This window comes from Podarcis bocagei (assembly GCF_964188305.1).
Source record: "Podarcis bocagei genome assembly, chromosome: 4".
In the NCBI taxonomy this organism is placed as follows: Eukaryota; Metazoa; Chordata; class Lepidosauria; order Squamata; family Lacertidae; genus Podarcis; species Podarcis bocagei.
Genome location: NC_138128.1, coordinates 44,841,613 through 44,856,481, shown reverse-complemented (window position 1 = coordinate 44,856,481; position 14,869 = coordinate 44,841,613). Strand labels below are relative to the sequence as shown.

Here is a 14,869-nt window from a genome sequence, read left to right as displayed (position 1 = left end):
CACTTCATAGGCACCCTGGGTTCCCTCGAGGCTGCAAGAACCTCCTTAGAACTAGTGCAAGGACAAATGGTGCAGAAAGGGCTCTGGCAGTTGCTTGTGCCTGTGGTGGCATGCTCCAGAGTAAAAGCCAGCCATGCCACAGAAGGCTCCTGGGAGTCTCCCTTCACACATTTATGCTCATGTGCCTCAAGGTTAATTAGTGACCGGCTGCTCAGACTTGAACCATGTGCTGAATTGATAGGAACAGTGATGCTGGAGGTCAAGTCTGACTGGAAATATAACTCCAATGTAACTCTGTAGTTGTTCAGTGAGGAGATATACTTGCTTGAGAACTGGCAAGAATTAAGGCCTACTTTGATCATACTGCACTGCTAAACGTCTCTAGTGGCTGATCTCCCAGCTCCCCAAAGGTTTGGAAACTCAATCTCTGCTGCCAGAGCTACTAACCTCAACTTTTCATTCCACACAATAGAAGTAGCTTACACGCACAGTGCAATTTCCTGTTGGGCCTCCCTGCAGGGACCATCCCATCCTCCCTCAGCTCCAAGAAGCCATTCCTTTGCACAAGGCCATCATAAAAGGCTGTGGGCAGACTTAAAAGTGATGCCAAGTAGACAAATAAATTGTCTCATTTAAACTAGACCTGCAGCCACTATGTGTACAACATCAGCACATAAGAGAAGTGCCCACCTGGCCTACAAACATTGTACATGCAGGTGAGACAAGCCAATTCATATCAGACAGCTAAGCAGGTGCATCTTGCTTGAAATTGGGTCCGAATGGCAGTAGCTGTATAGTTGGGGGCTGCTCCATCAGCTGACTTCCCTTCCAGCTGAGTTACCAGGATGGAGGGTGGGAGGTAAGGTCAGCATGTTGCAAGCATGTTGGCAGGAGCGCCAGATTGGCTCCACTGGTGCATTTGCACTGCACCAACCTCATCCCTCAAGGGGCACGGGTGGCGCTGAGGGTTAAACCACAGAGCCTAGGACTTGCTGATCAGAAGGTCGGTGGTTCGAATCCCCACAATGGGGTGAGCTCCCATTGCTCAGTCCCTGCTCCTGCCAACCTAGCAGTTCGAAAGCACATCAAAGTGCAAGTAGATAAATGGGTACCACTCTGGCGGGAAGGTAAACAGCATTTCCGTGCGCTGCTCTGGTTCGCCAGAAGCAGCTTAGTCATGCTGGCCACATGACCTGTAAGCTGTACGCCGGCTCCCTTGGCCAATAAAGCGAGATGAGCACCGCAACCCCAGAGTCAGTCACGACTGGACCTAATGGTCAGGGGTCCCTTTACCTTTACCTTTAACCTCATCCCTCAGCCACTCTGTTGCAGTATTCTGCACTGACTCAGCCAGAGGGAAGTCAGGTGAGCAGCACAGCCTCACCATGCTGTCCACTACTGCTGAACAGGCAATGTAGACAGATTGGAATAAACTCCTTGCTGAACTGGTCACAGCAATAACCCACTCCCGCCCTGTTCGTTGTGCTCAGTATATTACTCAACTCACACGAGAATGGTAGAGACAGCTAGCAGGAATGCAAATAATGTCCGCCTCTTGCAATTGGTGTTTTTCGTCTGCTTCTGGTACATGGAGCCGCCGCAGTGCCCACAGCAGCGGCAGCAGAAGAAGAACAAACCCACCAGGGGCACAAGGATGATGAAAAGAAGACCAATGACAAGGCAAACGAGGAAGCCTGCTTGGTATACAAACATCTAGAGAAGGGGAGGGGAGGAGAGAAGAAAACAAACAGACACAGTAGTCAGCTAGTATGATCATTCAAAGATGCTGACACCTCCCTGCCCCAAAATAAAAGGGTGAAGGGCTCAGCACAGGGTGGTCGCCAGGAGTCCACTGATGGTTCTTCTTCAAAAACAATCTGGATTTATTAGAATGTTTTCTTGGCCATGTACTGGACATGAAGTTTGTTATTCTGGAGTCCACTTTGCTCATCTAGATGTAGTGACCTAATGAGTGCTAAAATGCCAAGGTTAGGGAAATTAAGAGGTTACAGCTGTATTGATTTGGTAAAAGACAGGAGGAGTAAAAGGTTAATTAGTCAAATTCTGAAGTGAGGATTTGCTGGAAGAAATTTGAAAATAGGGATGCAGAAAGGGAAGGTATGGGGAAGTCGGAGAAACAGGGTTCAAGAAAAGAAGGTTTTGAAATTTTACATGTTTATGTGTTTGTTTGTTTGTTATTGTATTGTTTGTGTTAAATATGTGTTAAAAACCCCAATAAAAATCATTATAAAAAAAAATAGAGGTAGTGACCTAGTCGCATGTACCAGGGCTTACAGGCTTCTACCCCTGCTCCTGCATTCCTGGCAAGGATCAGGCTGCTCTTGTTAGTCATCAGGGTATATATGTACTTGCACAGGGCACTGCATTCTTGCACTCGGGCTTCAAAAGTTCCCACCCAGAGTCACACATAATCACAGGTCCAGTAATCCCTATGAACAACGTGGCTGTGGAAGCTCAGACCTCAGAAGGTCTTTCCTTCTTAGCCTTCCAGGATAATGTAAACTGCGCATGCTAGCACCAAAAGTGTACTAGGAAGGCATGGCACTGTCTAGGCAAGCTTGGCCTAGTCTGATCCTCCAAACCAGGGTTTTTTTCTGGACTTCTTCCCTAGCACTCTCCTTCCAATGCCACAGCTGATCTTAATTTCACTCTCCTGAAAGAGGGGCCATCATGCATCCCTGAGTCCCTATCAGAATCTTTACTGGGTTTATTAAGCTTGCAGAGGGCAACTGAGAATGTTTTCATTTGTACTGTTTATATATTTATTGAGACACTGACCATGTTTGACTTCTAGGTGAAGTGTCAACCTTTTGGTGTTTGCTGAGCCTACCAACCAACATTTCCTTTTCATCCCTGTCCAGGTTCACCAACTGCCACCCACTAGCCTCTGAGTTCCATGACCCAATACAAAAAATAAATAAATCACCTCTTTATACACTGCTGGGTCTGTAAAATTAACCTGGCGCTGGATCAGGCGAGTCAGAAGATCTGAGGAGAAGAACAGAGGGGTCAGCAGTGGTGGGGAGGGGGAAGAGGGAATATACCATCACCTACATTATTGGACATTTGTGCATCACGCAACACTGAGATCTCTTTGGAAATTCCTACCTATAGCCTAAGTTACCAGAATGAGGCCCTATTTTCTCCAGCTGTCCTTCTCCAAAGCTCTCCTGCTACAACCCGTTTGAATGACTCTATGCATATCACATATGAAATTTCTTTCTCTCTTTTTATTTTGTGCCACGGGCTATAGTGCTCAAGAAACATTATGCTGATAGAAAAGAAACTCCCCCCCCCCCTTTGCAGCCCAAGTTAAGCAATACCCCACTGTACCACTAAGGGGTGCCATACCGTATGCTTACCAAACATGGCCTCTGAGCTTCAACAGCTCTGAAGAGAAAATATAATTTGGAGAAAAGGGATCATTTTGCTGCCACAAAACAATTGGCAGTCGGAAACCCTTGTTGATCTACTGCAAATCACTCAAAGATCTACCAGTAAAGCTAGATCTGCCTTCTGCCCACTCTGATCTAGCAGGTAAAAACATAAGCACCTAAGATGAGCCTCGCTAACCCAGGCCAACGGCCCACCTATGTATTCTTCTCCCACTACTGAGCAGCTGGTTCTAGCCTGTAAACATATGGGACTGAGAATATCAGTTTCTCCAGGTTTTAGGTAAAACTAGCAGGCTTGTTGGACCATAAAGAAGAGCTGGACCATAAAGAAGGCTGATCGCCGAAGAATTGATGCTTTTGAATTATGGTGCTGGAGGAGACTCTTGAGAGTCCCATGGACTGCAAGAAGATCAAACCTCTCCATTCTTAAGGGAATCAGGCCTGAGTGCTCACTGGAAGGACAGATTGTGAAGCTGAGGCTCCAATACTTTGGCCACCTCATGAGAAGAGAAGACTCCCTGGAAAAGACCCTGATGCTGGGAAAGATTGAGGGCACAAGAAGAAGGGGACGACAGAGGACGAGATGGTTGGACAGTGTTCTCGAAGCTACAAACATGAGTCTGAGCAAACTGCAGGAGGCAGTGGAAGACAGGAGTGCCTGGCGTGCTCTGGTCCATGGGGTCCCGAAGAGTCGGACACGACTAAACAACAAAAGCAGGCTTGAAGGGACGCGGGTGGTGCTGTGGTCTAATCTACCTGTAGTGACTTTGGGTGGGATTCAACTGAATTTTACCTACTGAAATGAACAAATGTGACTAAGTTAGGTTCATTCACTTCAATGGGTCTACCCTGAGTAAAACTTTGTTGAATGCCTCCCTTTGTTATGCAAGGAGGGAAGTTGGGTGATCACCACCTAGCAGGTAAGACTCATCATTGTACACAATCAGATTTAAAACCCAGGAAAAAGAAAAATGCACTGACAGTAAATTGAGATGTGATTCACAGAATTACATAAACACAAATAAGCAGTGTTGAGCCTCGTAGGCTGGAGGCAAAAGACTATGGGGCTATGACACCAGGATATGATCTAAATATTAGTCTGCAGGGTAGCATTACTGAACGGGAAGTTCCTGCATTAACAAAAGTTGTGGGCGCGGTAGGGGGGAGATTAACAGCAGCACTTTTCCTGTGCAACGGAAACACAGCGACTAGTTCTGGTGCTTTCATTCTAAAGTTGCGAGGAGTTTTCAAGAACAACAAGATATTAAAAAGCACTGGAAAGCACAGAAACATCAAAAAGTCAGAGTCCATTTTATGCTGAATATTTATCTAAATATAACAAGAAGTATGCCAAGGCTCAGGTCTGGCTAAGGACAAGCTGACTGACTGGAAACTGGACTCGTGTGGCACTGTGGGTTAAACCACAGAGCCTAGGACTTGCCGATCAGAGGGTTGGCGGTTTGAATCCCCACGACAGGGTGAGCTCCTGTTGCTCGGTCCCTGCTCCTGCCAACCTAGCAGTTTGAAAGCACATCAAAAGTGCAAGTAGATAAATAGGTACCGCTCCGGTGGGAAGGTAAACGGCATTTCTGTGCGCTGCTCTGGTTCACCAGAAGCAGCTTAGTCATGCTGGCCACATGACCCAGAAGCTGTACGCTGGCTCCCTCGGCCAATAAAGCGAGATGAGCGCCGTAACCTCAGAGTCGGTCACGACTGGACCTAATGGTCAGGGGTCACTTTACCTTATGCCAAGGCTCAGGTCTGGCTGAGGACAAGCTGACTGACTGGAAACTGGAATCTCTATTGACAGTATGGAGTGGTATGGAGACAGGAGAGGGGATGGAGAAAGAGTCTCTGCCACATGTCCGATACAAACCAGTGTGTGCAGACCTCACACCAGAGAGGGTTAGGAAGCTTTTCTCTTCATTGAATAGAATGGCCTTATAAATGTGTGCAAACAACCAGACCACAGAAAGTTAAATCGGAGCCAAGGCCTGCATGCACAGGACACACACACAATGCCCATGGCTCCGTTTTGGAGTGTGTAAAATAACAACAAAGCATAGGGGTGCCTCCAGGGAGGAAAGCACGGTGAGCTTCAAAGACCTTACTCTCTGCCTCTTATAGCGGAGGATACTTTCCAAGACTGTTTAACATTTTATACTAATCTTTCAGCATTTGAGTGCATGAGGCAGTGTCCATTAGCTGTTGCTGCAAAGAGGCAAGCAAACTGGACTCTACTAACCAGGCAGGCTGCAGGCTACCAGTGATGGTCCCCATAAGGATGACCTCAAGGGATAGGAACCCTTTTGGTTTCTTCCCTTAGGGGAAACATTAGGGGAGCAAAGTATGCACCCCCATGAAAGTATCAGATAGATGATGAAAGGCCCCTGAGAGAGAGGCAGGGAAGTGAAGATATCCCAGGGTGAAAAACGAGAAGAAAGGGAAGGCGGGATTAAGAGCTAGTTCTGTATACAGAAAAGTATGTGCGTTTGTACACTATTTCTGCACTTTAGATATCCAGCAGGTTTTCCTCTCCCATATTTATCAAGAGGCTATTGTTCTTAGATATGCGCTATGTTCTATAGTTGCACCTGAGATAAGTAGGCAATAACTCTGTTGAGTTGTGATGTTCACTGCTGGGAAGACATTGTGTATAATTTGACATTACTGCTTAGTATGTCTTGCTCATAAAGTATTATGTACTATTATATATTCTCCACTACAATTCATAATACGCAATAATTGGTATGTATATAAACTTTTTTTTTAATTGTATGGATATTTAGTAACGTGTTGACATATATTGCTTATTATGTTCTATACTGTAAATCACCCTGTGGTCATTTGATGTATATAAATTAATAAATAAATGTAAAAATAAATAAATAAACTGCTACTAAGAAAATTCAGCACGCAGCTCTTCTTGAGAAACTGGGGGGATGGGCATGGCTTTCAGTATGGCTCTCTGCTAGGCTTGAACCCCAGTTCCTCTGACTCCAAGAAAGTACAGGCTGTAGCCATCTTTGAAAATATGACTGTGATTAAATCATCAGAACATCAATAAATGGCTCAGTATTCTTAGCAGTATTGCAACAAAGGCAGCGATTTTTAGCCCTCATGCCAGAGAAGCTGGGAAATGCAACCACAAAAATAAAGAAACCACATCATAAAAGAACATAAAAGGTCAAAATGTGTAAACCCTGACTCATGATATTTGAACGCCCAGAGTGGACAATGGCCCCACACAACTTGAGGACGTGACTCTGAACCAAGCCTTTAAAAACTTTATAATGCTTACTGTGGACCCATATGGATTTCGGAAAAGAAGATTGCAACAAGAGGTGCTGTCATCCAGGACTCTGTGGCACAGTTCACACCTGTGAGCCGGGCTCCTGGTTTATTCCTCCCAGACAAGCCACGAGTGGTAAGCCACAGAACAAGCCTTGGCTACAGCTCGTGGCTTTTCTGGATTGAGACAAACTGTGAGGTTCAGATGTAACCCTAAGACAAACCATAGCTTGCAGCAGGAAGGCAGGAAGAGCAAAGCAGCTTGCACTTTTCTTTCCAGTAACCCGAATGTTTGCTCATCTGTGCAAAGCCACTATTTGGTTTAGTGTGATTGTATAATGGGCCATGGAGTCCTTGGTGACAGCACTTCTTGTTCCTCCCTCCCAAGACATCCACCTTCCCTTTCCAGTTCCTCCTTCCTGGTCCCATTTGCCATCTCTCTTGCCTCCATTCTTTCCCTTCCTCCTCCCTGCCCCCCAAACACACTTCTCTCTTCTGCATCTGGGAATCAGATCACTTAGGATTTTTTTTTTTAAGAGACGTTAATGATTGACTGAAGCTGGAACAGCTCCCTTGCTGCAACCAGTTATATTGGTACCCATGCATTCTATGAAGAGTGCCATTCCTGCCAAAGTGGGTAGAGTGCTGACATCAAACTCCATTAAAAAAAAAATTCCTATCTGCTTCGGCTTCCCTTGATGACCTGTTAAATCCCATTGCCCTCCCAAGCCTTGGGATAAAATAGCTCAATTCCTCACTCCCTCTGCCCCACACTTCTTACAGAGGACTTAAGGGTACAATTTTCCTGTGGAATCCATTCTCTGCCTAGTTTATCCAGCCACCAGGGGCCACATCTAATCTTGATGAAAGGTATATTTTAAAAAATCACTACTGAGGGCATCAGGGGTTTATGATGGAAGGACAGAAAAATATGCCGGGGTGTCTATTTTTGGCTGGGTTCTGCAGTTTGGCAAAGTCCATGCTAATGGGGTGGCTCAGGCCCGGCTCTTCAGGTTGCAAACGTGCTGCACAGTGAAGTACTGCCTAACCAGTCTTTGTATAATTATGTGAGACTGCCAACAAAAACATGGAGATCAATTAGACTGATCCAGTTGACATAACTGGACTGCCAGCAAACATCTGAGAGAGTCTCCCACCAAAAGCTCTTGAGTAAACTTAGCAGTCATGGGATAAGAGAACAGGTCTGCTTATGGAATGGCAAGTGATCAAACAATCAAAAGCAGAGGGAATAAACAAATGAGGGAAATAAGCCATGAAGGCCACCCTGAAGGACTTTCTATTGTGAGAAGCAATATTTAACTTGTTCACAAATTATCTGGAGGGCAGGTATGAGATTTGCAAATGACCGCCAAAATATTCAGCATAGTAAAATCCTAAGGAGACTGTAAGGTACTCCAAAAGGATCCCTCAAAACTGTGAAGGGACAGCAAAATGACAGATATTTGGTTCTTATGCTGTGTAGCATATGTGATCTGGACAATAAAACCGATCATTTCACAGATAGGCTGGTGGGTTCCTGAACTGGCCATAATTAGCCAAATTTAGGGACTGTGGCAGATAATTCATTGCAAATATAAACCCAGCAGGGAGCACCAACAATGGCAGCAAATGGCATGTTAGAAGCTGTTAGGAGCCATTCTGAAAATGAAATGTTTCCCCGCACACCTCATTCAGCCCTTATACAGCTTTTTAAAAGCATTGCATCTTTTAATCACTATTAGCTACAATGGCTAAAAGGAACCTCGCTTGTCAGAGCCACGAGGCAAAGAGTAGGGAACCTCAGGCCCAGGGGCATAATGTTGTCCTCCAAGTCTCTCTATCTCACAGTCAGAACTCTCCCCAGGCCACACCCCTCGTTGGCTCTCCTCTGCAGACCTAATGCTTTTGCCTGGCTGGAATGAGCCCCTGAACTCTGGAAACACCTCTTGCCTGCCTGGATGGATGAAAGAGAGTGTGAGTGCGTGTTAGGAAAATAGCCTTATCTAGGAAAAGTAATATTTGCATTAATTGCTCTACCCACGTGTGCCTTTTTCCACACCCATTACTGGCATGCAACCCTTGGAAGGTTGCCTGGAAGGGAATGTGGCCCCAGGACTGACAATGCACACCCCCCCCAGCAATAAACCTCTGAATACCATATATGGGGACCAACAACAAAGAGGAAGCTTTTGGCTTCATCCCTTACCTGAAGCATCCAAGATGGCCAGTCTTGGAAGCAGACCCAGCTAGACCTTCAAACTAATCCAGCATGGCTGTTCTTAGGCTGGACCTTGTTCATTCCCCCCCCCCCTTTACATTTCACTTGTCCCAAAAATACATTCTGAAAACCTGTATTCCTGTACATACACCTAAACTTTAAAAAGTATACATCTGCTTTTTTTAATAAAAAAAAATCTTATTAAGTGATCCATGAGTTGGAACTGGTCTTTGCTTTTCTGGAGAATTTGTGGATGAAGTAAGGCTCCAGCATTTCCCAGCAAAGGTATCTTTGTGCTTTGTTCCTCTTGCCAGTCTTAATTTGTGAGTCAATTTTTCCCATAAGGGCAGGGATCTTATTCATACCTAACCAATTTGATGGTTTGAAGGTCAAAAGGGGCACCAATCCTCACTAGCTATTACAAACCATTAAATTGTGACTAGCTAAACAAACAACAAACCTTTAAATTGTGACTAGCTAAATCATTGATTTTAGGAGTCTGTCTGTGTCTGGTCTTTAAAGGAGAAGGAGTCAGTAACTGTTGGGAAGGTCATGAAGTTAAGGTTGCTGACCACAAACAGAACATGAGTCAGCATGCAAAACACTGCTACAAAAAGAGGACCCAACAACGTTTTAAGTTGCATCACAAGAAGATAAGAAATCATAATCTCGGGGCCTTCTTCGTGATTATCCCAGATAACACAGCCTACCTCAAGGCCAAACTAGATGAAGCAAAGGCTGCCACGCTTCTTTAATCATGTCTCCCTCCTATTCATATATAACACAGAGAATGAGGGACATTTTTAAATGACAAGGCCATGCTGGTGGTGTCAGGTGACCTGTGCTCTGACCTCAGAGAGCCTTTAGCTGTAGTTATCCATGCTCTGGTGACTTCCAGGTTTGACTACTGCATAGGACTGTATGTGGGGCTGCATTTGAAGGCTGCCTGTAAACTGCAATTATATGCATAGCTGTCAACATTTCCCTTTTTTAAAGGAAATTCCCTTATTCCGAATAGGATTCCTCGCAAGAAAAGGGAAAAGTTGACAGCTATGATTATATGTGAAATGGGCAGAGATGCAATTAAACAAATCATTGGTAGTGAGGGGCCATTTGTATTTTCTGTCACCGGAACCAATATGTTCAGAGCTGTCTCTGGATACTCCCTCTCATTTTCTCGCCAGAGACCTCTAAGACCTTCTGCTGGAGTTTTACATGAAAGTCTGGCACCATTTATTAGAAAGCATGACACAGCTTGGAGGTTTATCATGCAAAATGCATATGGGCAGGCTGAAAGTTAGTTATGTGGCTCCTCTTAAACTGCACAAAGACGTATACAGAAACAGGAGTGGGTGTGGACTTTTGTTTTGCTGCAGGGTGCCTGCTGCTTCCCTCTGCCTTCCCTCCTCAAAGGACACACACAGTAGTTATAAACTTGGTGCCTATTGTCTCCTGTGCTTCAGACACCGTTTTCCTTTTGTGTTGTTTTCTCAAGTGCCTGCATGAATTTGTTCAAACATTTGTTCAGCAATTTATTTTTCTCTTTAAGAAGTTTTTTTTTTACACTTAAAAACAACCTGTTCTGGCGATTGGCACAGGAGCCTGAAACAAGCAAGCAGGCAAATGGAGCAAGGAGAGAAATAAAAGCCACATTCCTGTGCCCACTTACACAGGAGCATTTCCCATTAAGCTCACTGGAGCTTACTTCTGCACAGACATTCACAGAATTGCACTGCATGCTGTTCTCTCAGTAGATATGAAGACTCTCCAAAGGTTGGCTCATATTTTTTCAACATTTGAGGAAGGAATATTGCACAATAAACGCACCCAGCAGCTAATGGTATGTGGCTTCTATCTGCCAGACTCACTAATGTGTAAATTACGGTATGCCCCATCATCTCCTCCACCCACTTTTTAGTCATACTGTCACAAGTATGGACTCCAAAAGCAAAAGACACAATATCTCATCCTAGAATAGTAAAATACAGTTTTCTGGTTGTATCCAAAGTCATCCCCTTAGTACAATAACTTCCACAAGAGTAATGGGAATTCCTCTCCCTCTCATCTACACACTCGCAAATCTGTTCTGGGGTTTTCCCCAATCCTAAAGAACAGAGTGTGGGTATACATGGGGACAGGCAGTCCTGCTGTACAGGTGGAACTCCACACACTAACAGACCAACTTTGCAGGGTACAGGCCTTTGTCTCCAGCACTAGGTTGACAGTACATCCCTGTATTGTGCCATAGCAAGGTACTGGAAACTCAAAAGTTGTTTGCCATCCACACCTCTTATCAGTTATCAATTCTTGTCTCATCCTGGGAAAGTTGTCAACTGCAACATCTATCCCAAAGGTAACTTCTCAGTACGTGCAGGTCCTGCCAACTAAACACAATGTGTTCCCTGAAATCGTTTGTTTGGCAAGCATTTGAATAACAAGTCATTGATCTCCATTTATTCCTATGGGGAAATATATAACGCATTCCTGATCATTGAATTTTGACTCCCCCCACCCCTGCAAAAATTAAACCAGGAAATCCCTCTGCAAAATGCACTCTGATTTGTCCCATCAGTTTCCCCTCTCTCCAACAAGCAAACAAGGAAGGAAAAAATGCTCTCGGTTCTGATATCTGAATCTGTGATGTGTATAGCGAGGTTCAGATGTTAATTCCTCATGTTCAATAAGTGACTATTCACCTAGTGGGTGCTTGGAAAGTGGGACCTGTGTGCATAATGGAGAAAATAAGCTGTTGATCACAGTCTTTGGAGAAGATATGTTTTCCCTTCACAGACTCATAACCCAATTTTATTCTGTACCACAGTAGCCCTTGATCATAGGGAAGACCTGGTCTGGCAAAACCTGCCTTGCTATACCACTTACCTGCTGGGAAGGTGTTGGGTTGTACCATCCCTAGGAAGGAGTGCACCATACTGTACAAGTCCAGCAGACCACCACTTGGGCCAGTGGGTTGTGGGTGATATTGAGGTTGTGTGAAGTTTTGCAGAGCCATCTTGGTAGTAGAAATGCAGGGCCCTTTCAAAGTTCCTGGGCAAGCTCAGAAAGATCCTGAGGAGCTTCAGATCATTTCCTTCACAGGAATCCCTGCCCGTGCAGTGCCCTAGAAGGACAGCTGGCCTCTGCAATGGTTTCTTTTCACCCTTCCCTTGGATGCAAAGGATTTGAGAATTTTGCCCCACCAGACCAGGGAGCTCAACTGCCTGCCTGCAATAAAGCAAAGGTGTTAGTGAGTTGGTGCAGCTCAGAAGTCAACCAGGAAAAGACTGCAGTGGTGGTGGGGGGGTGTGGACATGAAATAGCACCAACTTCCTTGTCCAAGTTGGGATGTGGGTGGATAATGTAGTCCACAGGGATGTTCTGGAGTTAGGACAGAGGACACAGAGGTGAAAATAGGAGGCCCTTAATGCAATCCACAAGCTCATGCCCTTAACTCCCTCCTCACCCAATTTTAGCCAAATCATGCCACCCCATAACCTTCAAACAGTAGCTTAGGGGGCTGGCACAGAAGGTTAGGAGGCATATGCCCTACCTGCCAACCTCAGCCATAGCCAACAGTATATGGGCAAGAGCACAGCAAGAAAATGCAAACGACTGCAAGGAAAGGAAGACTTCAGGAGTTCAAACACTGACCATGATGCAGCAGGGCCCAGTGTTGCAGTCATGTCGATGAGTTCATTATTTTCTAACAACTTGTCCCAAGTTGGGGCCCTTCATACACTTTGGACTACAACTCCCATTAGCCTCTGTGCTGGCTGGAACCGATAGGAATTGCAGTCCAAAACATCTGAAGGGCACCAGGCTGGGGGAGGCTGCTTTAGAATTAAAGCACAACAAAGCCATTTTTGAACCTTACCTTTATGATCACCCCCAAAATGCTTTGAACAACACTGGCTGCAGAGCTGCATCACCCAAATGAATTGTTCGGTTAGCAAACCTTTTCTGAGATGGAATGTGGCAAGTGATTTGTTATCATCACCATCACCACTGGATCTCTATGTATTTACCGGCCTGACAAACCAAAATCCAACAGGTGATGCATTTTCCAGCGTAGAATTCAGCGGGGAGGGGACAACTTTATGTGCTTATTTTCTGCCTTCCTGAACTACAGAGTTCATTGGAGAAAAATAATCATGTCAACAGCACGTTTGTGTTTTTTAGAGGACTGCACATGAACGTAGAAAACTATTCTAGCTAAAGGCTGGAAATACTGTCCCTCTGAATATTACTTGGAAGGAGAGGGAGGAAAGCAGGACAGAAGCTTTAGCCCTGCATCGCAGGGGGTTGGACTGGGTGACCCTCAGGATCCCTTCCAGATTCAAAGCTGATGTGGAAGCTTTCCGGGGGCCCCAGGATCATGGGGGGGGGTCAGAAACAGGTGGCCGGACAAGATGAGCCTCTGGCCTGACTCGGGGCAGGAGCATTTCTCAGGTCCTTACGAAGCCCATGGCAGAAACAGCGCCTCTTTCGCGCCAAACTCGAGCCTCTACCACTCCAAGAACTAACATCCCAGACAGGAGCCCCCTACTCAGGAAACACCAGCCAGAACCAAGAGGCGCTGCCAGAAGGATGAAACACACTGGCCGTCCCATCCGTCCCACCCTCCAAGCAACCGAACTCGCACACTTCCTCCCGGAAAGTCCTTCTCACCGAAAAGTCTCCTCACCTGCGGCGCCCCAACGAGGCGGCACGGAGGAGGAGGAAGTAAGCGGCGCTGCCGCCGGCGCCACGGAGCTCAGCACCGGCTGTGAGGTAGGCACGGACTCGCCCTCCCCGCGACCCGCCAAGCGCCACTGTCCGCCGCCCGGGAGGGAGTTAGGAAAGTCTCAACTTCTCCTCGCGCGCGCGCGCGCGCTCCGACTCCCTCCCCTCAGCCAGCCGGAGAGATCCCACGCTTGGTCGCGCTCAGGCCGGGGAGAGGCAGATGGATTCAGAAAGCCGCCCAAACCACGCGCGCCTGGGGAAGGGGGGATTAGCCTCACCTGCCGCTGCCCCCTCGCGGACACTGGGGGGCGCGGGAGAAGGAGAGCAAAGGCTACAGCGAGGGCGCTCCGTCGGGCGCCGGTGCCCATAGCGGATTTCTCTCGGCGTGGAGCGAGGGGGCTGGACCCAGGAGAACAGCCTCACCTCCTTTCCAGTCCCCGCCCTGCCCTCCCTTCCGTTCCCCGGCCCGCCTGCGGCCGCTTTCTCTCAGTCGGTGCTCTGGCCCCTCCCAGCTGCCCGTGCCCCCTCCCCGGCCCGGGAGCAAGCCAGGACATCCGCGCGCAACCCCTGCGCCCCCCAAGGCCATCCCCGGCTCCCAAAGCCCGGGGCCCGCAGGAAACTCTTGAGCGCAGCCCCTTGCAGACTCGGGAGCTTTGGAGACTCTTAGATGCTTAAGGGAAGAGGGCGGGAGGTCCGGACAGATGGAGAATTGGATACTTCCCCAACTCACCAGACTGTTTCTGTCTCTCCCCCAAGCGCAAGATGGTTCCTCAGCAACTTTGTTTTTCTGCATTTCCAGCTCTTTTATTCATTTATATTTATTAAAATATTTTTATGCAGTTAAAACCAATGCATTAAAAAACCCTCTAATAAACACAGTAATAAAGCTTTCCAATGGCGATTTTCAATAAAACACTAAACACAAAACTTTATTCTTTTTACTATTCACTTTGTGAAATGAATGGTTATTAGTTTTATCTGTAGCTAGCGTTGTACTGAATATACAGTAATTAAGGATTTTCTTCCATTATACATTATTTTTATATTATTATTGAAGAAAAAAGATTGTACACCACGCTGGATGGACATTATAATAATAGCCTAATAATGTTCTTACCCACACACTAAATATTATTACAAACTGCCCGATCCTAGCTAGATTTTAATGTCTCCAAAGAGTGTAAATCCATAAGTTGTACTGGGTATGTATCTTCTGGATCTTTAT

At 46.2% G+C, this 14,869-nt stretch overlaps 1 protein-coding gene across 4 annotated transcripts in view; it reads right to left on the bottom strand.

Moving 5' to 3' along the window:
• LOC308586007 (prominin-1-A-like) overlaps positions 1–14,062 on the bottom strand; it is a 32,038-nt gene extending 17,976 nt beyond the window's left edge. Inside the window, exons 1-4 of one of the 4 annotated variants that reach the window (XM_081192209.1) lie at positions 13,923–14,062; positions 11,806–12,147; positions 2,948–3,009; positions 1,508–1,713 (exon numbers count right to left, since the gene is read on the bottom strand). In XM_081192209.1, coding sequence (XP_081048335.1) covers positions 1,508–1,713; positions 2,948–3,009; positions 11,806–11,935 — 398 coding nt within the window. In that variant the 5' untranslated portion in view covers positions 11,936–12,147; positions 13,923–14,062. Of the gene's footprint in view, positions 1–1,507; positions 1,714–2,947; positions 3,010–11,805; positions 12,148–13,590; positions 13,857–13,922 lie in introns of those variants that run through there. The other 3 variants (XM_081192212.1, XM_081192211.1, XM_081192210.1) reach the window with 3 other exon arrangements.
• Between the last annotated feature and the right edge of the window lie 807 nt (positions 14,063–14,869).